The sequence below is a fragment of the Microtus pennsylvanicus genome, chromosome 13 (assembly GCF_037038515.1).
Source record: "Microtus pennsylvanicus isolate mMicPen1 chromosome 13, mMicPen1.hap1, whole genome shotgun sequence".
Lineage (NCBI taxonomy): Eukaryota > Metazoa > Chordata > Mammalia > Rodentia > Cricetidae > Microtus > Microtus pennsylvanicus.
In genome coordinates this window covers 42,735,401-42,757,237 of record NC_134591.1, presented here as the reverse complement: position 1 = coordinate 42,757,237, position 21,837 = coordinate 42,735,401, and the positions used below count along the sequence as shown (strand labels likewise).

At 50.8% G+C, this 21,837-nt stretch overlaps 1 protein-coding gene across 4 annotated transcripts in view; it reads left to right on the top strand.

Annotated features, from left to right (window-relative positions):
* The window catches only part of Acot11 (acyl-CoA thioesterase 11), a 53,792-nt gene that overhangs the window by 27,484 nt on the left and 4,471 nt on the right, over window positions 1-21,837 (top strand). For all 4 annotated transcript variants that reach the window (XM_075944909.1, XM_075944907.1, XM_075944910.1 and 1 more), the window contains 14 exons: window positions 1,466-1,673; window positions 2,261-2,330; window positions 6,877-6,937; window positions 7,821-7,919; window positions 8,257-8,392; window positions 11,469-11,622; window positions 12,969-13,088; window positions 14,269-14,413; window positions 15,430-15,485; window positions 16,722-16,788; window positions 17,077-17,160; window positions 18,128-18,258; window positions 20,843-20,974; window positions 21,520-21,646. In XM_075944909.1, the coding sequence (XP_075801024.1) occupies window positions 1,478-1,673; window positions 2,261-2,330; window positions 6,877-6,937; window positions 7,821-7,919; window positions 8,257-8,392; window positions 11,469-11,622; window positions 12,969-13,088; window positions 14,269-14,413; window positions 15,430-15,485; window positions 16,722-16,788; window positions 17,077-17,160; window positions 18,128-18,258; window positions 20,843-20,974; window positions 21,520-21,646 (1,578 nt within the window). In that variant the 5' untranslated portion in view covers window positions 1,466-1,477. The remainder of the gene's footprint in view (window positions 1-1,465; window positions 1,674-2,260; window positions 2,331-6,876; window positions 6,938-7,820; window positions 7,920-8,256; window positions 8,393-11,468; window positions 11,623-12,968; window positions 13,089-14,268; window positions 14,414-15,429; window positions 15,486-16,721; window positions 16,789-17,076; window positions 17,161-18,127; window positions 18,259-20,842; window positions 20,975-21,519; window positions 21,647-21,837) is intronic.

Here is a 21,837-nt window from a genome sequence, read left to right as displayed (position 1 = left end):
GTCCCTTTCCCTCTCATGAGTGCCACCATGGTTCCCTCCTGGCTCTGCCCACATTGGGGCTGGAGTCACAGGAGTTTGTAGGGCGCTTAGTGTTTTAGTGGCTTTTGCTGTGAAGAGACACCATGACCAAAGCGACTTGCAGAAGAGTTTGTTGGGGGATTACAGTTTCAGAGGGTGAGCTCGTGACCATCATGGCACGGACTATGGCAGTAGATAGGCACGCAGGTCACTGGAGCAACAGCTGAGATACAGCCCTGATGCGGAGAGCTATGATGGAGGAAGGTCATTGGTTAAATAAAGAAACTGCCTTGGCCCTGATAGGTTAAAATTCCAGAACAGAATGCTGGGAGGAAGAGGAAGTGAGCTCAGAAGCCATGCAGCTCTCTCCAGGGCAGATGCGATGCAGCCAGCCACCAGGTCAGACATGCTGAATCTTTGCTGGCAAGCGCACTTTGTGGTGCTACATAGATTATTAGAAATGGGTTAAGAAGCTGAAACTAATGGGCCAGGCAGTGTTTAAAAGAATACAATTTGTGTGTTGTTATTTCGGGGTATAAGCTAGCCAAGTGGCCAGGAGCCGGGCTGTGGGAAGAGGCCAGCAGCACCCACAACAAAGCTAACTGGAAATGGCATGGGCTTTAGAAACCTCAGAGCCTGCTCCAGTGACACCTCCTCCAACAAGGCCACACCTCCTGATCCTTCCTAAACAGTTCCATCGACTGGGAACCAAGCATTCAAGTATATGAGCCCATGGCAGGGGGCATTCTCATTTATACCATCATGTTCTGCTTGCTATGTGGGTGATGGGATCTAAACTCTGGTCCCCAGGACTTTGCTGCCAGTGCTCTTACATGCTGAGTCATCTTTCTAGGCCCCTACCATCTCTTTTGGGAGGGGAAGTCTTTCAAGAGAGAAACCCAAGGATGAAATATGGTGGCATGCCTATAATTCCAGACTTTTAGAGACTGAAGGAGAGCAAGAACTCAGTCAACGTGAGATGCTGTTTAAAAAAAAAATAGATTGTCAGGAACATGCCTTTAATCCCAGCACTCAGGAGGCAAAGGCAGTTGGAACTCTGTGAGTTCGAGGTCAGCCTAATCTACAGAGCTAGTTCCAGGACAGGCTCCAAAGCTACAGAGAAACCCTGTCTTGAAAAACAAAAACAAACAAAAAAAAAAAAGAAAGAAAGAAAATAGATCAATCTAAAGGGAAACTGTAAAAGTTGCCCACAAGTTGTAACAAGGAAGTAGACACGCCCCCAGGAGGGAGCTGGCACAGTGGCATTCCCCTGAACTCTGAGAGCTGAGAGCATGGACTGGAAGATCATGGGTCATGGTGGCCATTCTTGATTGGGCTGGTGGGAGGTGGTCCGCGCTGCTCCTCCTCCTCTACTTGAGGTGTCAGGGTTGTCAGAACAGAGACATGCAGAATGCTGGCCAACCATGTTGTCCTCCCCTGTCCCCAGGGCTTCGCCTCTATGTTCTCTGGTCGCACATCCCGGAAATCAATCTCACATCCAGAGCACGAAGATACCATGGCAGAGGGTGAGGAGTACCGGAACCCCACGGAGGTGCAGATGAGCCAGTTGGTGCTGCCCTGCCACACCAACCACCGTGGGGAGTTGAGCATCGGACAGTTGCTCAAATGGATCGACACCACGGCCTGCCTGTCAGGTGAGGCTCTGCTTCAGACTCCATCGTGTCCCCACCGCTTGCCCTGTGGAACCTGGGTAGGGGGCCTTAGTCTTTAAAGAGGGTCCCTTTCTCTCTGATGATCACCACACTTGTCCTCTGGCCTTAGTTCCTGCTGGTCCCTTGTCTCAAAGCCTCTGTTCATCTCCCAGCTGTCTGAGCAGCCTGTCCATCTCTTCTAGTCCCCTAGCCCTGGGTGTTGGTGCCATGCAGCTGTCCCGGTCTGCTGCTACTGCAGCCTTAACCAAAGCTATTTCCCTATTGGCTGGTAAAGACTGGGCACGGACTGACTGTGGATGTGCACGATCCTTTCCATATTGGCTTTTGTCACACTTGTGTTCTCCAGCCTCTAGGTCTAACACTGTGACCTGGCTATACCAGCAGGGTTTGAGAGGCCCTAGCCGGCCATGGGGTCAGGGAAAGGGCTCCAGATGGGACAGAGGACTGAGGCACGGAAGCAGAAGTGGGAAAAGAAAGATGGTGGCGAAGCCTCTGGAAGAGGGGGATGCGATCAGAGGCCTGTGTGACGTGGGGAGGCGGCTAACATTTGTCTTTATGTTCTGAGCCAGCGGAGAGGCATGCTGGCTGCCCCTGTGTCACGGCTTCCATGGACGACATCTACTTTGACCACACCATTAGGTAAGTGGCCCTCTGCCTTTACTACCCTCCTGGTCTCCCCACCTCCAGCACAGGGCTTGCATCCCTATCTCCCCACATACCAGGCTGTGTGGCTCTTGGAGCTGACTCTGTCCACGGAGAATTTTGGATAGTGGAACCATGGTGTCTTGGGGGTGGAGCATCTTTCTGCAAGTGCCTGGGATAGTGGTGGGTTAGGAGTGGCCCTGTTGCTTTGCGCTGTCCGGGGTGGGGCCAGGGAAGTTGTCTCAGGTTTGTGGTTGGGAAGACGCCTCTGGTGGCATACGGGGAGGCCCAAGGCAGAGCCAACAGCTCAGGGCTATGTGACTTTGGGTGGATCTCTCTTTGGGCTTTTCTTTCCTTACCTGTAAAAATGGAAGGACTTGAATTTGCTGGGAAGCACCTCTTTTATCTCAGACATTTCTTCCTAGGTCCCTTGTCACTGGACTCTAGGGAGGCTCCCCTGACAAGGTGCCAGGGCCCAGCCTGTCTAGAAGAGTGAGCCAGCCTTGGCTCATACCCATCTCAGCTCTTACTCGGGGATGCCTTTTCTTTTTCAGTGGCCGTACAGCTTAGAAAGCTTGTCGTTGGCCTGCAGGCTTTGTCACTGTCCTCATCCTGCTGGGACACAGGGAGGCTGCTGAGCCCTCGGCCCGGGACAGGCCTCACTAGAGCTCCTGCTACTGCAGTGCCCACTCCTAGACATGCCAGTGTATAAGCTAAGGGCTTGTTCAGGGCTGCCTGGCACCCAGTGTGTGACTAATAAGAAGGATGTTTGGCCGGTCCCTGTACGCAAGTCAGCCACCCGTTCACTCCACACTCAGTATTGGTTAATGTGTTGGCTGGTTTTATGTCAACTTGACCCAAGTTGTCATATTCAGAAGTGAGAAAATGCTTCCATCAGGTTGGCAGATGGGCAAGCCTGTGGGACATTTTCTTGATTACCGATTGATGTAGGGGGGCCCACTCTATGTAGTGGCACTTGGGCAGGTGGTCCGGGACTGTCTAAGAGAGCAAAGCAGTAAGTGCCATTCCTCCACTGTCTCTGCTCCAGTTTCTGTCTCCAGAGCTCTGCCCTGATGGCTTTAGATGATGAACTGTGATGTGGGAGCAGGAGTAAAATAAACTGCTTCCTCCCAAGCTGCTTTTTGGTCATGGTGTTTCATCACAGCCATCGAAACACTAGTTAAGATCGCTCAGAGCATTTCTGGATTGATGTCATGCTACGGTTGGGGACACAATCCACCAGCACACAATCCTTATGCCCAGGATTACCCAGTCTGCAGAGGGACAGATGGAGACATGTCATTTGCATTTGTAGTGGGAAGTTGGGGCCTGAAGTGTGGCTCAGAGCGTGTGTTCAGCATGCAGGAGCCCTGGGTTCGATCCCCATCTCCACCATAACAGAAAAGCAGCAAGTCCTACAGTGACAATGAGCTCTGACAAGGTGTAGCTTTGTCATACTTTACCCCTTGGTTCTGGGGCGCCAACCCAGCTTAGATCAAACAGTTTCACCTTGACAGAAAGGCTTCATCCCTGAAGGCGGGGCTGAGTTCTCATCTCCTCCTCCTCTTCCTCCTCCTCCTCCTCCTTCCCTCCTCCTCCTCCTCTTCCTCCTCCTCCTTCCCTCCTCCTCCTCCTCCTCCTCCTTCCCTCCTCCTTCCCTCCTCCTCCTCCTCCTCCTCCTCCTCCTCCTCCTTCCCTCCTCCTCCTCTTCCTTTTTTTTCTTAGATAGAGTTTCTCCGTAGTTTTGGAACCTGTCCTGGAACTAGCTCTTGTAGTCCAGGCTGGCCTTGAACTCACAGAGATCCACCTGCCTCTGCCTCTTGAGTGCTGTGCCAAACAATACAAGACAAGAAAATGTTTCCAAACATATCTGTATTGATTTTAAACAATTTCTGCGTGATTACTGCATCTGAAAAATGGCCGATTATTTCTCCCCACCAGTTTGCAAATCAACTCTGTGTGTGTGTTTTTGCGTGTGTGTGTGTGTGTGTGTGTGTGTGTGTGTGTGTGTGTGTGTGTGTAAGATGCCGGTGGAGGCGAGAATCATTTGACTCTTGGAGCTGAGTTTATAGGTGGTTGTGAGCCATAGGACATGGATGTTGGGAACTGAACTCAGATCCCCTACAAGGGCAGTATGTGCTCTTAAGCTTCAAGTCATCTCTCTGGCCCTCTCAGACCTCTTCTCGCACCACAGAAAGATAAGTCAATTTTAAATCGCCGTTCTCCTATTCCCTGTGAGAAGTCTATTCCCAGACCCCTGATGGGTGCCTGTAACCCTGACTGGCACCAATTCCTCCATGTACCGTGATGTCTCCTGTAGGTACACAGCCATGATGAAGCTTAGTTCAAAGCTAGGTAAATCAGGGTTTAACAAAGAAAGGCTATGACAGGCCTGGTGACACAGTTTATAATCCCAGCTATGCTGGAGCCTAGAGTGGGAAGATAATGAATTCAAAACCAGCACGAGCTACAGAGTGAGTTCAAAGCCAACCTGGGCATCTTGGAATTCAGTTTAGGGGTAGAATCTGGGATCCTAGGATCAATCTCCAGCATTGAGGTAGAGGAGAAGAGGGAGCTTATAATAAAGTTGATCAATTATAAAAATATGCTTTCATAAACATTAGAAACTTTGAAGTTATTTATCTCTTTTTAAACTTCTAAGCTAATTTTGTGTGTGTGGATGTTTTGCCTGCGTGGATGTCTCTGTACCATGTGCATGCAGTGTTCACAGAGGCCAGAAGAGGGCGTCAGATCCCCTGGAACTGGAGTTTTAGGTGTTTGTGAGCTGCCATGTAGATGCTGGAATTGAACCTGGGTCCTCTGGAGGAGTAGCCAGTGCAGGGTTTCTCTGTGTATTCCTGGTGGCTGTCCTGAAACTCACTCTGTAGACCAGGCTGGCCTTGAACTCACAGAGATCCACTTGCCTCTGCCTCCCAAGTGCTGGGATTAAAGGTGTGCGCCACCACCGCCTGGCTCTTTTCTAACTTCCAGTCATGGAAACTTCCAAGCACATGGGGATTAGGACATGCCATTGTTGCTAGGATCCGACAGTTGCTGCTTTGCTGCCTTGCTTTAGCTACACATGACCAATTGCGTGTAAAAATATACGTTACAGGAGACACTTTTCTGCCTGAGTGTCAGTTTTGCTGAAAACAGTAACAGAGGTGACATGTCCAGCACTGTGAGAGAGGTCACTCTCCAAGCCTCTAAACTGACTAGCCAGGTGCTGGGCTGAGCCACCCTGCCTCTCACTGGGCTGTAGAGGTATAGGCAGTCCCCATGCATCCCCAGAGCTATACATGCAAGGAACCGGACTCAGAGAAGTGACATGACTTACCCTAGGTCACCAACTGGTGGTGTGACAATTAGAGCAGACCACGACAAACCTAGTCTTGTGTGGCCACAACTATGACCTTGTGACTGGAATGCTGGGTACTGATACTTCCAGGCTATTTTTTTTTGGGGTGGGGAGAGTGCACTCTGCATGTTCATGAGCCAAGGTGCAGAGAGGTCAAAGGACTTCTTGAGGTCACAGTGATTGAACTGGACCAGCTTTCCAGCCTTTTGCCCTCCTCATCCCCATAGTCCATCAGCTGGGCACACTCTGCTGTCTCCAGTTAGGTGCAAGGCAAGCTAGGTGGCTCCCTGGAGACCTATGTGGACTTGTGAAGTATTCCCAGAAGGACAGGCTACAGCTGAGAAGATCTGGGCTGGTTCAGTCAATACAGCCCATCTAGAATCCCGGCCTTGTTTGGCATTAGTTGGGGGCTCTTGTTAGCTGGGTGACCTTGGACAAATGACTTAACATCTCTGATGTTCAACCCCCTCCAAACCCATCTTCAAGTTGGAGATTCAAATGTGGCAATGCACACACAGCACCTTGAAGTGACCCATTCCCCTGCCTGCTCCTCGCTCCAGCCATCGGCACTTGGCAGCGTTTGGTGAATGTGGATGTGTTGACTCAGTGGTCACTGTTTATGGAAGTCTTGCCCTGCCGCATGGGCTTGGGGTGTTGGTGAGCAAAACATATGCTCCCGGGGCAGGGATGTGGCTCCCAGTCGAGCATGTGGCTACCCCACACAGGCCCTGGCTTTACGAGCCACAGAAATGAGACAGAAGAAGAGAGAACAAAAGCCAGGGGCTTTGGCCCAGTGTGGTTTAAGGGTTGGGGAGGCGGAGGTCACACTCCAGGAGGAATGTTGGAAGGTGAGCTCTGGGCACCGTGGGGTAGGGGACCTGCCTCAGGGAGGGAACTGTAGGCAAAATGAGGCCACATAGCCCCTGGACATTGTAGGAAGGAGGAGGAATCGAGACGCGTAAAACCAGGCACTTCTGTAAGCTCTAATGTTGCCACCAGGAACTTCTGATGTGGAATGAGTGCTCATGTCTGCTGGCTTGGGGACACTGCAGATGTGAATGTGTTCTGGGAGTCTCCAGTGCTTTTGTCAGTCCTCCCCCCATCTCTGAGACGCTGGGTGTCTGAGGCCCCTGCCCTCTTCCTCGTTCCCTCTGGAAGGCTCACCTCCTGATTTCCTCTCCCCAGTGTCGGCCAAGTGGTGAATATCAAGGCCAAGGTGAACCGGGCCTTCAACTCCAGCATGGAGGTGTGTGTGGCTAGCCCTGCTGGGGGCGGGATGGCATTTCTGTTCCACTCCGTCTTTGAAGATTCAGACCCAAGACCCTTCACATCGTGGGTCCCTGACTAGAGTTCCAAAATGGGTGACTAGGAGAGGAGTACCCTAAGGCCTTCCTTAATAATATCCCGTAGCCAGGAGAGAGCAGGGAGGCCAGGAAGGGGAGCGGGCTTGCTCAGGGCTTCCTCTCCTGGCCAGACACGTTCAGAAGCAGGTGGTGAACGCCGAGGAAGGCAGTACTGTATCTGGTCACGGTGCTGCAGTGGGAGAGACTGGGCCTTCTCCTATTAGCTCACCTCAGTGGCCTCTGTCCCTACATCCGTACAGTGGGCCATGGCTCCTGCATTCAGGACCCTGAAGGTTTAGTCAGAGTATAGCGTGATGATGTGCAGGCTTTGTGAGCTACCAAGGACTTCCTTTCTTCTCCTGGGCTTCATTTAGGTCCTGCAACTTCATCTAGTGAGCCATTGATTCCTGAGAGCCCCAGAGATTGGAGGAACAGGGTCCTGACCCTGCTTCTGGGCAGCACACAGATGCCCAGTTCCTCCCTAGGCATCCCACAGATCTGTCCTTTCAGTATCAACAGTGGGCAGGGGCACATTTTAACCCATTTCAGTGACCACTCCCATTCTATAGATGAGGACACAGGCTCAGAGAAGGGAACTGCCGAAGGTTTTCCAGGGAATCAAGGGAAAGTCAGAACCAACTCCATGTCCCTGGTGTTGCACACCTGATGGTGACATAGAAACTCCAGAGACCCAGCCTGGGTGGCTCCTTAGTCTCGCCAAGCTGTAGGCCTTGAGTGGTTAGCTTCCTTCCCTCCCCTCACCCCATACCCCCCCCCTCTTTCCAGGTTGGCATCCAGGTGGTCTCTGAGGACCTATGCTCCGAGAAGCAATGGAGTGTGTGCAAGGCCCTGGCTACCTTTGTGGCCCACCGGGAGCTCTCCAAGGTAGACAGCTGTCCCCACTGCTGGTTATACCCACCCTTCCCCCAGTGGAACCCTCTGCAATCCTCCCAAGGAGCCGCCTCCTCCTTTCCCCATCTCTTCCTGCATATTTCAACAGGAGGAGTCTTCAGAACACTGTGTTCTAAATAGATCCCTCTGTATTCTGGGCCTTTGCCCAAGAAGGGATCGTGGAGACGTTAGTGAAAGAATGGGGACAGGAAGGTGGGCACAGAGGGGAGAGATCTCTGGAGTGCTCCCTGTCCCCCAGAAACCCATACCAGCTTCAGGCAGGCCACTGTGCTGGCTCAGGAAACTTGTTCCCCCATCTCTTGGCCAACAGGTGAAGCTGAAGCAGGTCATACCAGTGACAGAGGAGGAGAAAACGGAACATGGGGTGGCAGCTGAGCGCCGACGCATGCGGCTAGTCTACGCAGACACTATCAAGGACCTCCTGGCCCACTGTGCCATCCAGGATGGTGAGTGTGGGTATATGCATAAGAGGGCAGCTGGGTATACGCAGGAGGGCAGCTGGTGTCCTCAAACCCCCTTTGAGTGGAAGGAGGAAGGAACTCCCTATGGACCTGTGCCCCTGATGGCCTGAGGCTTTTCTGGCCTCCTGGGTCTTCAGATCCCTTCCAGGTAAAGCAGGTGCCGGGGCCACTCAGTCACAGCCCAGCAGCAGTGGAGATGGGGGTGGGAACTTACTGAAATCCCTGTCACTCACAATCCGTTGGGGCCTTTGGAGCTGTATGGGATGATAGTGTGGGAAGGTAGTGTTGGGCGAGGCTTTGAAGACGTAGAGGAATTTTAAAGTGTCTGTGCACAAGTGTTTATGTTTTCTTTTTTCACCCACAAAAATAAAAAAAGATGAAAAGCAAGGCTCCCTCCATCCCAGAGTTCAGTCATCTCTCCCGAGGCAAAGACTGCTACCTGGTTTTGAATATCTTTCTAGGGAGGCTCCCTGTAGATTTAAGTAACATGTGTGTTATTTGGTTTCCTGTTTTTACCCCAGAGGGAACACATAGGACACATTGTTGTGTACCTTTATCTTGATTCATTTTTTTCTATAAATCTCTCTCTCTCTCTCTCTCTCTCTCTCTCTCTCTCTCTCTCTCTCTCTCTCTCTCTCTTTCTCTCTCTCTCTCCAGGATTTTTCTGTGTATTTCTGGCTGTCCTGGGACTTACTCACTCTGTAGACCAGGCTGACCTTGAACTCACAGAAATCCACTTGCCTCTGCCTCCCTCAGTGCTGGGATTAAAGACGAGTGCCACTACTGTCCAGCTAAAAATCTCTCTTGATAGTTGTTTTCTGTTGGTATGAGATGATCTACCTTGGACTGGGTGGGATTTGGGCAGGTGGAGAGGTGAGGATGGTGTTCCACAGAAGACGAAGGCCCTGGAGGGGTATGAATAGGAACCTTGGGTTTCTTTATCCATCTCCACAGTCTTAGGTGAGGTTTTCCCTCATGTTGAACTTGAAGAAGCCAATTTTCAGACAAATAAAAAGTAATTCAGCTGAGCCAAGTGACACACACCTGGTCTTAGCATTCCGGAGACTGAGGCAGGAGGATTGCACTCGAAGTTCAAGGCCACCCTGGGTTACATTGTGAGATCTTGTCTCAAAACAAATAAACCAAACCTGAGCCTTGACTGGGCGTAGTGGTTCACACTGGCAGTTCCAACAGTGATACAACGCAGTAGGCTGAGGCAGGAGGATCACAAGTTCAAGACCAGCCTGGCTATACAACAAGTTTGAGACCAGCCTGCATGGCATGAAACCCCATCTCATCCCCTTACACCTCCCTCCTCTCAAAATACTTGCAAGAACACCTGGTGTGGTGCCTTATTCCTGTAATTCTAGCACTTGGAAGGCTGAGGCAGGAGCTTGCTGTGAGTTTGTTCCTGAGCCCGTATAATGAATGAGTTTCGGGCAAGTCTGGGCTACAGATAAAGACTCTCTCTCAAAAATTTCAGGAGTGGATCAGTGAGCTGGCTTAGCATATAAAGGAACTTGTGCAAGCTTGATGACCTGGGTTCAGTCCCCAGAACCTACTTAAAGGCGAAAGGAGAGAACTGACTCCCCAAAATTGTCCTTTGACTTTCAAATACGTCCTCTGCTGAAAAGCAACCCCCACATCATCATCATCATCCCACTTCTCATTAATGATAATAATAGTGATAAAAATTAACGAAACAAAAAAAGAGCCAGACAAGGTATCAATCCCTATACTCTCAGCACTTGGGAGGCAGAGGCAAGATCATCACAAGTTTAAGGCAAGCCTGTTCTGCATATTGAGTTCCAGCCCAGCCAGACCTACAAGGAGAGACTTTGTCTCAAAACAAATAAAAAGCCCAGAGGCCCTGGTAGAGCACTTAACTAGCATGCACATGGCCCTGCATTCAATTCCCAGCACTGAAAACAACAACAAAATCCACAAGCCAGGTAATCATTCTTTGCCAAAACAAGGAGAGAGCAGACAGAACTCACTGACTGCGTGCTGAGCTCTGAGTTCCCTGAACACCGTTGTGCTGAACTTAGAAGCCCAACTCTTCCAGGTGGTTTGTTTCTATGGAGCTGTCCATTCCGCCACAACTCCTCCCCCCCCCCCCCCCGCCCACACATTCCTGCCTCCAAGGATCAGTCTAGGTACCTCTGCCTGGCATCCAAGCCTCAGACTTGGGCTTAGGTCATTCTCAGCTTCTGCTTTTCTGTCCTGCCTTTCCTGTGACATTTCACCAGGCTGTTCACCCTAGTGAAGGTCATCTCTCTGTTGGGTGCTCTGCAGAGGACTCTCGTAGGATTCTGTAGACATATAACAGCACCTTGCTTTGGTTGGGCATGTTGGCATCATCTCCCTGGACCTCTGAGGCACTGTTTGCACATTGACCCTTCTCTACCCTGAGTATCCTAATGACTCCCCTGTAAGGAATAGGGGCTGGTCATTAGCAGGGAGCAGGACCATCCTGAAACTGTAGCCACTGACTGAGCTGAGCACATTACAGCCACAACCATCCCTCACTGACACACAGTCCTGTCTGGCTAGGGCTGACACTTGCTCCTTACAGGTGGGTGTTTGAGAACCAGTAGTTTGCTTGATGCATCCAAGGTCATACATCCTGAGGCAGGGGTTGGCTCAGGTGTGCCTTGTCTCAAAGCCCAGCCACACTGTCTGCTTCCCTGTGGCAGGCTTATGCCCCTCCTCCCATGTCCTCCTATTCTTTACCCAGGGCTGGTCTAGGCTTTTTTTTTTTTAAAGATTTATTTATTATGTATACAACATTCTGCCTTGATGTATGCCTGCACGCCAGAGGAGGACACCAGATTTCAGTACAGATGGTTGTGAGCCACCATGTGGTTGCTGGGAATTGAACTCAGAACCTCTGGAAGAGCAGCCAGTGCTCTTAACCTCAGCCATCTCTCCAGCCCCGGTCTAGGCTTTGTGATCACTTGTTATTAAACTAATGCTCCAGGGTGGGGTCGGTGTCTTGGGGCTTCTACTGACAGTTTATCCTTAGGAATCTTCTCACCTCCCTGCCTTCCTCCCTGACCAGACCCTGACAAGGACTTCAGCAATATGGTGCCAGCAGAGAAGACCCGAGTGGAGAGCGTGGAGCTGGTGTTGCCTCCTCATGCCAATCATCAGGGCAATACCTTTGGGGGCCAGATCATGGCCTGGATGGAGAATGTGGCCACCATTGCAGCCAGGTGAGACAGCTTCTATTTGTGTCTTCTCTGCTTCTGCCAGAGAGGTTGTTTCCTTGGCAAGAGAAACTCTTCCTATGTCGGCACTCAAGACTTCAGAAGCTTGGGTGTTCTGTGAGGATAACCCTGGCTTTTCACACCTATCGAGCCAGAGAGCAGCCATGTCTGTGAGCTGGCCATGCCTTCTTCTACCCACCCATTGCCACATTCCTTGTAGCCACTGGGAGTCTCTCCAGCAGACTGACCCTGAAGTCTCTCCCTAATCTACCCTTGCTTGCACTTTAGCTAGTAACTGTTCCTTCAGGCTCTGTCCCCCTGGATCCCCTACTTTGCTAGCCCCCCATTTTGCTCCTGCTGTGACTTCCCACTCTTCAGCATACTGCCCAGCCCCACCATAACACTACTGTTGTCTGTCCCTTTTTTTTTTTTTAAAAAAAGATTTATTTATTAGGTATGTAGTGTTCTGCCTGCATGTATGCCTGCAGGCCAGAAGAGGGCACCAGATCTCATTATGGATGGCTGTGAGCCACCATATGTTGCTGGGAATTGAACTCAGATCCTCTGGAAGAACAACGAGTTTTCTTAACCCCTGAGCCATTTCTCCAGCCACCATGCTCCCCCTATCCTGTCCCTCTTTCTAATGGTGAAATAAGTTCTACTTCCTCCGATAGCCTCTGTGCTGGACTAGTGTTCGTGGCATTCCGGTTGTCAGGGCTTAAAAAAATAGTTGTGATAACCGGAGGTCATCGATCGACACTCCTGTGCCTCCATGACTTTGTCTTTGTTGTCCTCTCAGCATCCCTAAGCCACCTTCCTCCTCTAGGCTAGTTTTTGTAGAGCCCAGCTCAGGCCACCTCTTCTCTGAAGTTAAGTTGGAGATGGTGTCTTAGCAATAGCATCTGAGAAGCCTGGCCTGAGAGTGTAAGGCTTGAGGAGCCCAGGGCCTGGATGATCAGGGAGAGCTTCCTGGTGGAGGAGCACCTCACTGGGGCCTCCTGTGACAAGAAGCCTTTTTGGGAAGGGTGGGCCTCAAGGTGTCAGGAGACACAGACACTGAGGCAAAAAAAATGCCAAGGGAAGACAGGGAAGGCGTTTGCTTCAGACAATACTTCCGCTTTCTTCCTTCTGGCCTCGAACTCAGCTCCTTTCTAGCCATGCACAGTGGCAAGCATGCTAAGCTGGAAACAGCTTTAGTGCGATGTGTGGAGCAGAGTCGTCCCCGGGTTGGGCCAGATGACTGTGTCTGTGATCCAGGATGGGTTAGGGGCTAGGGACTGGAGAAGGCTGGTTCAAGCACCCTGATGCAGTACCGACCATGTCTTCTGTCTCCTTCCTATTCTTTTTCCCAGCCGGCTCTGCCATGCACACCCTACACTCAAGGCCATTGAGATGTTCCATTTCCGAGGCCCATCGCAGGTGGGGGACCGTCTGGTGCTCAAGGCCATCGTGAATAATGCCTTCAAGCACAGGTGAGGTGTCACCATGGGTAGGACAGTTTCACCAAGGGTCGAGGGTTCTTCTTGACTCTGGAAACTACCTAAGGCAATCCCTTCCCCAGCAGATGAGGTCTGAATCGTTGAGTTGTTCACATGGCCCAACTTTAGCTAGTATTCCCTCTTTTGGAATGTTTTATGCCTCCCATTGTTGTCCAATGACAGTATTGGGGTTCTTCTCTAGGTTTTTCATAGGTGCTCTGTCCCCCACCAGCTGGGAAGTTGCTCTGTGCTGTGTGCCCCATCTCTCTCCTGCTTGGCCAGAGGATTGAGCTCTGGGGGTGCACAGGGCCTCTTCTTGCTCATGTTTCTCCGATCCTTTCCTACCCTTGTCCTAAACCAGGTATTCTAACATCTCACCTTGGCATGAGTTCTGATGTCTATTTTCACCACAGCTGGCTTTAAGTAAAGGCGATTTTCTGAGAACTTGTGTGCTCATTGTGGTTGAGCAATCTGGAGCCGGGCAGCCTGGGTTCAAGTTCTACTCCACTTCTCATAGGCTGTGTGACTTTGAGCAAGTTATTTGACGTCTCTTTCTTCACATCCCCAGGGTTGGGATTATAAGGTTGGCCTTCAACTCATGTCAATCCTCCGGCCTCAGCATCGCCAATGTTGAGATTACTATCATATGCCAGCATGTCCTGCTTCCTTTGTAATTTCCAAGGGCTTACTTTTTAAGAAATTATATTTATTTATTTTCATAGTGTGTGTGTTTGTGTTTGTGTATGTATGTGTGTGTGTGCCCACGTGGAAATCAGAGGACAATTTGTGGGAATCAGCTTTCTATTTTTGACTGTGTAGGTCCTGGGATCCAACTCGGGTCATCAGACTTGGCAGCAAATGCCTTTCCTGCTGAGCCCTGTCACCTGCCCTTTGGTGACTTTTGGGTGTCTTTGCTCTGTTGACTTCCTGGGCTGTCATCAGTGTGTTGCACACACTAGGTTCTCTGTAAGATTACTGAAGAGGACATGTGTGGTTCTGGTCCGTGGAATCTGGGTCCGGTTGCCGGAAGAACTGCAGTAGAGTGTGTATATACTCTGTGTACACCTGCCTGCCTGTGTGTGTACTTGTGTGTTAGTGTGTGAGTGTGTGATGTGGAAGGGCATGGCTTGGGGAAGGTCTGTTGAACTTGACCCTATCGTTCACTCGACCTTAGCATGGAGGTGGGCGTGTGTGTGGAGGCTTATCGCCAGGAGGCTGAGACCCAGCGGCGACACATCAACAGTGCCTTCATGACCTTTGTGGTCCTGGACAAAGATGACCAGCCTCAGAAATTGCCCTGGATTCGTCCCCAGCCTGGAGTAAGTGCCCTATCCCCAAGTTCGTCACTTGTTACTCTGTGACAGTGCTTTCTCTGGCTCTTCACTGAGGCACAACCAGATCGGAGCATCCTGGTCTTGACTCAGAGATTCCCTCATGAAGCTGGGCACCTACTCTGCCTACCAGGACTGGGACACAATGGGGTCTGGCTGATGTTGGGGGATCATGAACCTGAACAGCCCACAGGTCGCAGAGACCCCTGGCTTGGGAACCCTAAGCTGATAGGGTCTCCCCCTTGCCACATTCTTGAACATGTATTTCTGTGAGTTTCAGTTCTTATCTGTGTGATTAGTGTGCTGCAAATTCGTGGCTGTGGGGGACCAACTGGCTACAAAGCCTTGGAGCCCTTGAGAAGTTGTGATGTCTAGCATTATAGGGACAGGGCAGGGGCACATGGATGCCTGGGTTCTGTGTTAGTGAAGACACACACTTTTGGCTTGCTGAGGGCCAGTTGGCTGTCTTTGTGTTTTTGAGTAGGGGTAAGACTATAGAGGAGGTGGGCTCTGAAGCTGGCCTTCTGAGTTCTGACCCCGGCTCGACCCCATACTTCTATGACCTTGGAAAACATTCAACTCACTCACTGGGCCTCAATTTCTTTCTGTGAAAACTGGGAATTGCAGGCTCTAGGCTCAGGAACGTGGAATAGAGAACAGGTGTGGTCTCAAGCAGAGCCCTTGTGAGGGCCTTGTCCCTACCAAGTGTCCAATGAATGTTACTCTGGGTACCACTCTGAGGTACTTTCATCATCCCATTCTATGCTGGGGAAAACCCAGAGGCCCAGAAGGGGGCCAGGGTGTCGAGGGTCCCTAAAGACTCTACGGAGCTTGGGGGCCTGACACTTTCCCAGTGAGGACGCTTTGACTCTTGCTGCCCTAGTGAGATCTAGGCTTCTCTGTGAACTTCAGGGTCCTCTGGACACAGGGGACAGGGATGGCAGAGCTATGGGCTATCTGGTCATCCCACCTGACCCACACACCTGTCCCTGCTTCCTTCCTAGGAGGGTGAACGGCGATACAGAGAGGCCAGCGCTAGGAAGAAGATCCGCTTGGATAGGTGAGTGAGTCTGGGTAATGGGAGGGACATGCTCCACCAGTGACTCCAGGACAGTCGAGATACTCCAGGGATTCTCCTGGGTGCAGTACTGGGTTGTCCTTCCCCACCACCTTTATTTTTGTTTGATTTTATTTAGAGATAGGATCTCATACTGTAGCCTAAGCTGGACTGGAACTCACTAAGTGGTTCAGGCTGGTCTTGAACTCTTGGGAGTCCTCTGCCTCTATTTTATAGGCTAGCCCTTTGTGCCGCATACCCTTCTGCCTTCAGTGTTGTTGGATAAAGTGTCTTACTGCTCTTTTATACACCAGGACATCGAGAACAGAGGGTGAGGCCTCTTGTCCTTAGGACACACAGTTGAGTGAGATCTGCTGTTGGTCCTGGCTTGATCTGGGTGATTTTAAATCTTGTTTGGCCTGTCTGATGAAAGGGTCAAATCTCCGCACTTGTGGGGATGAGATAGAGGATTGCCACAAGGCCAGCCTGGGCTATCTAGGGAGATCTGTCTCAACCAAAACAAATCAACTAGAACAAAACCCAGAAAGGTTTAGAGGACAGACCCAATGGCTCATGACCTCCAACCTGGCATGTCTGTGTCCTCTGTAAAACTGTAGATCGGGGCTGGAGAGATGGCTCAGCAGTTAGAGCACTGGCTTCTCTTCCAGAAGACCCAGGTTCAATTCCCAGCACCCATATGGCAGCACACAGCTGTCTGTAACTCCAGTTCCAGGGGATCTGATGCCTTCATACAGACATGCAGATGAAACACCAATGCATATGAAATAACAATAAATAAACCATTAAAAAGTTTAAAAACAACAACGACAACAACAACAAAAGTGTAGATGATGTAACTGCACCCAGTGTCTCACACGCTGTATTCTTAAGAAAAGTCTACATTTCTGGGACATTTACTATCTGCTAAGCACTGTGTTCCTCGCGAAGCCCCTCAGAGGTAAAGATGACATGGCTACCCTTCCAGAGGAGAGAGTACTGAGGCGTGGGCAAGGGGGAGTCTTGTCCTTTTGTCCTTGCCAGTCCCTGTGAACTGTCTAGGGTGCTAGCTGAACTCGTGTTCTCAGCTGCTGTTTTCTGGGGGTCACCATACCTAGTTGCCCTGCCAGGCAGAGCCTTCAACCCCACGGGGCTCAGCACCGGCTTGGCATTGCAGTAGGCAATGACATCTGCTAAGAACAGTGAACTCCGAGAGACCCAGGGTGTTCTCTTCCCTCTCAGGAAGTACCTTGTGTCCTGTAAGCAGTCGGAAATGGCCCTGTCTGTCCCCTGGGATCCTAGCAACCAGGTAAAACCCTTTGTTTCTAAGCTTCCAGGTCCCCTTTCCTTTCCTCTGGTTGGAGTGAATTTGGAGGGAAACTCACAGGTCCAGGGCCATGGGAAACCCTTTTCCGCTTCATGAATGCTATTCACGGGTATGCCCCTGTTTTGCAAGAGGGAGTAGAGGCTCTGGTTGTGGCTGCTCAAGGCTGCGTGGAGGGCTTGTGGGAGCCCAGTCCTTTCCCCATACCAGCACAGCCCCATCCAGGGACCCCGGGGACAGGAGAAGGAAGCATTTATTGGTGGTCTCTTCCAGGTGTACCTGAGCTATTACAACGTGTCGTCTCTGAAGACGCTTATGGCCAAGGACAACTGGGTGCTGTCCGTGGAGTTCGGTGAGGTAACTGATCTATTTGTCACCTTGTTTTCCTCATATGTAAAGGTGTTTAGCCTGTATGTGTGTCTGCGCACCACACGCGTGCCTAGGGGAGGTCATAAGAGGGTGTCAGATCTCCTGGGACTGGAGTTACAGACTCTAGTGGGCTTAGAAGCTGCCACATGGGTGCTGGGAACTGAACTCGGGTCCTCTGGAAGAGAAGCCAGTGCTCTTAATCTCTGAGTCGTCTCTCCAGCTCTGATTACTGCTTCTTTTTTTTTAATTTTTAAAAATAATTTATTTAACTTTATTTTATGTGCATTGGTATGAAGGTATCAGATCCCCTGGAACTGGAGTTACAGACAGTTGTGAGATGCCATGTGGGTACTGGGAATTGAACCCAAGTCCTCTGGAAGGGCAGCCAGTGCTCTTACCCCACTGAGCCATCTCTCCAGGCCCCGATTACTGCTTTTTTTAATGTCTCTGTTCTTTTTTCTTTTTTTTAAAGATTTATTTATTCTCTGCCTGTATGTGTCCCTGCAGGCCAGAAGTTGGCACCAGATTTTATTACAGGTGGTTGTGAGCCACTATGTGGTTGCTGGGAATTGAACTCAGGACCTCTGGAAGAACAATCTCAGTTCTCTTAACTGCTGAGCCATCTCTCCAGCCCCTGATTACTGCTTCTTAAAGAAATATTTTCAGCTGTGCAGTGGTGGCGCACGCCTTTAATCCCAGCACTCGGGAGGCAGAGGCAGGTGGATCTCTGTGAGTTCAAGGCCAGCCTGGTCCACAAGAGCTAGTTCCAATTTTCTTCTGTCTGCACTGAGCTCTGTCAGAGGTCCATTCTCACGGGGCTGTGACTAAGTCTCAGAGACAGTCAAACACTTCAGACAGTGCTTCAGTGGCAGCCCTGACCTTGGGAGCAGTTGTCTCCCAGCAGCCTAGTCTGGGGGCGTGGCACAGGAATGAGGCCACCATCTGTGCTGCACAGGTACACCTGTACACCCTGGAGGAGGAGTTCCTGTCATTTCATTTGGAGATGGTGGTACACGTGGACGCTGCCCAAGTCTTTACACTGCTCTCGGACCTGCGCCGGAGGCCGGAGTGGGACAAACATTACCGGTGAGAGGAAGTGGTGGTGTTGCCTGCTGATGATGCTAAGCCTCCCCCATGATGCTTTGCTCCGCTGACCTTCTGTAGGGATGGATCTGGCCATGGGATATAGTTATGTGCAGGGTGGCAGTAAAAGCCATGGGCATGTTGAGGCCATAGGGAAGTGACTGAGCCTGGAATTGGATGTGGAGGCCTGAGTTTATCTGTTCTAAATGGCTGTGCGACATTAGTCAGGTCATTTCTTTTCTGAGCCTCTGTTTCCTCCCTCTTCTTAAGCTTTATTTATTCGTTTTATGTTTTTGTATTTTGAGACAAGGTTTCTCTGTGTAACCCCGGCTGTCCTGGAACTCACTCTGTAGACCAGGTTGGTCTCAAACTCAGAGATCCACCTGCCTCTGCCCCCTGAGTGCTGGGATTAAAGGTATGCACCACTAAGGCCCAGTGTGTGTGGCTATTTTGCCTGCATGTTGTCTGTGTACCACATGCGTGTCTGGTGCCCATGGAATCTAGAAGAAAGCATTGGATTCTCTGGGACTGGACTTACAGATAGTTGTACGCTACTGTGTGGGTGCTGGGACTTGATCCCAGGGCCTCTGGAAAAGCAGCCAGTGCTCTTGGCCACTGAGTCATCTCCCCAGCACTTATGTTTTTAACAATGGCATTTGTGTATTTGTGTGTGTGTGTGTGTAGGTCAGTGGACAACTTGTGGGTCCCAGGGATTGAATTCAGATCAGCAGACTTGTTGGCAAAACTCCTTCCCACTGAACCAACTTGTGGGGTTGGGAAAGTTAATGTTTAAGGTGGTGTTTATTCAAGATCCTCGAAGTAATCTTCAGTTCTGCCAGTGCCGTGGCTCACTCGGAGCCTGCACTGCAAGTGGATGGACTTGGGGACTCAGTGAGCTGCCTATTGCCAGCTGACTGTTCATGAGTGGCCTGCTCCTTCCTCCTGAGTCTGTCCTCAGCAGAGCGCTCGCTCAGAGCCATGCACACCTGGGCTTTCCGTCTAAGCTCTCCTCACAGCCCTGGTTGTGCTGGACTGGGGAGATGGCTCACAAGCAGCACATGAGGACTTGTATTTGAACCCCAGGAGCCATGTGAAGCTGGGCATATGACTCATATTTGCAATCCCAGTGCTCCTTGAGATGGGAGACAGAGACAGGAGACTGACTCCTTGGAACTTCTAGGGCCAATTAGCCAGGCACACACAGGTGAATAGCAATGACCAATACTTGAGGTTGGTGATGTCTACAATGCATCATTAAGGGAATACCTGCACTCACAAACACTCATATTTATGTGTGCACACGCACATGCATGCACACACAGAGAAAGAGCAAGAGATAGAAGAGAAAAGGAGAGAGGGGGCGAGAATGAACTGTGTTACTTTAAAACGCTGCGCCTGGGGAAGCTGGCCTGCCAGTGGCGTGCTCTAGAAAGCTGAGAGGTGATTGGTGGTGGGTGGTGTCTAGGCAGAGGAACTGCAAAAGATGGGCTGGTATGGACCCAATGAAGCATCACTGAGGATGTGAGTGACCCAAGGTAAAAAGATCCCCCAGCATGCTTCTCTAGCCCTGCACAAGCCAGCCTGTCCCCAAGCCAGTGCTGTGTGCCTATGTGTCTCTGTGTGTCTATATATGTGTATGTCTCTGTGTATGCAGACATATGTGTCCAGGCAGCAAGATATCTCTGTCAGTTCTAGAGTTTTGGAAGTTGCTTACAAGGCACTTCCTGTTAACTTAGGTAATATTATATCCTGCTAGGGTCTTTGATAGTTGAAGAATAAATAGTTATAATTACAGTTTTCCTTAGTTATGATAAAAGATTAAGTAGATATAAATATTGTAACTCTAATTCTTGCTTGATATCTGTTTTGTTTTATGTAATTTTACTATGTTAAAGTTAAAATCTTCCTTTTTATTTAGACAGAAAAGGTGAGGTAATATGGGATTCCCCTCTGTATGCTGTGAATGCTTTATTACCATTGGTTAATAAAGAAGCTTCTTTGGGCCTATGGCAGGGCAGAATAAAGTCAGGTGGGAAATCCAAACAGAGATATAGAGAGAAAGTAGGAAGAGTCAAGGAGATGTCGTGTAGCTGCGGAAGGAAAAAAAATGCCATTCGCCACTCAGAACCTTGCTGTTAGGCCACAGTCTTGTGGTGTTGCACAGATCAATAGAGATGGGTTAATTTAAGATGTAAGAGCTAGCTAGAAATATGCCTAAGCTATTTGTCAAACAGTGTTGCAGTTAATACAGTTTCTGGGTGACTATTCGGGTCTGAGCCGTAGGGAAACAAAAGAGCAGTCTCTGCCAACACATATGCATGTACCTGTACATCTGCTCTGGTGTGTAGGACTCTGTGTCTGCTGTGTGCATGTGTGTATGTGCACGGGCACTTGCATATACTCATGCACGCATGCATCTTGGAGGCCCTCTCCCATTCCCCGGCTCTGCTGAGCTGTGCAGCGGTGAGGAACGCACGCACGCCAGGACTGCTCAGAAGGCTGTAATCTGCAGGGTCCTGGCAGAGCTGTTCTCCCATTGAGAGCGGCGGGCGGTGGCTCCCAGGTCCTGACTCCAGCCTCCCAACAGGAGTGTGGAGCTGGTGCAGCAGGTAGATGAGGATGATGCCATCTACCACGTCGTCAGCCCTGCCTTGAGCAGCAACACCAAGCCCCAAGACTTTGTGATCCTGGCCTCTAGGCGGAAGCCTTGCGACAACGGGTGAGTGCCTTCATTCTGAGGGGTGCAGTAGGGGTGGGAGGCCTCACCTCCCTCTTCAGGAGGAGCAGCAACTTGGAGTCAGAGCTCCGCTGCCCACTGGTGGTTGAAGTCAGACCCCCACCGGGTGTTTGTAGGCTGCTCGTGGAGTTCACCATGACAGCCAGGGCCTATGCTGCTCCTGTAAGCAAGGCGGTTCCTGGTGCTGGTGACTGAGGCTACCATAGTTAAGGCCACAAACATGGCTATCCCTTGGCCTCTGCCCCCTGGGAGCTTGTGACTGGCACCTGCAGCGTGGGTGCAGCCAGGATAGATGGCATCTCTTTTCTGGAGACAAGGACCCGAAGAATGAAAACCTTAAGGCACACAGATCCATGGCGACACGTGAGGCCTGAACCTGGTGCTGCTAACGCAGATGCCCCATCTCTACAGCTGGCCCTGAGCAAGACACTGGGCTCTGAGGGACTAAATCCATGCCTGGGACCAGGACAGGGTCCCCACCTTTTCCTGTGGATGATCTCTGACTCCTCACTCTGACTCTCCTCCAGGGACCCTTATGTCATCGCACTGAGGTCGGTCACACTGCCCACTCATTGTGAGACACCGGAATATCAGCGTGGGGAGACTCTCTGCTCAGGCTTCTGTCTGTGGCGGGAGGGGGACCAGTTGACTAAGGTGAGGCCGGGTGTCATTTCTACTCTTTCACCTATGGGTGAATCGAACTCTATGCTGTTGGGCTGCGACCCTTCCAGACCCGGACCCCTGCAACCTCCCAGTTTTACCAACCTGGAAAAGTCAGAGCATCAGAGACAAAAGAGACTTCATGGAGAAGTGTAGTCAGTGAGCGGCCGCCGCTGGGGCTTAGA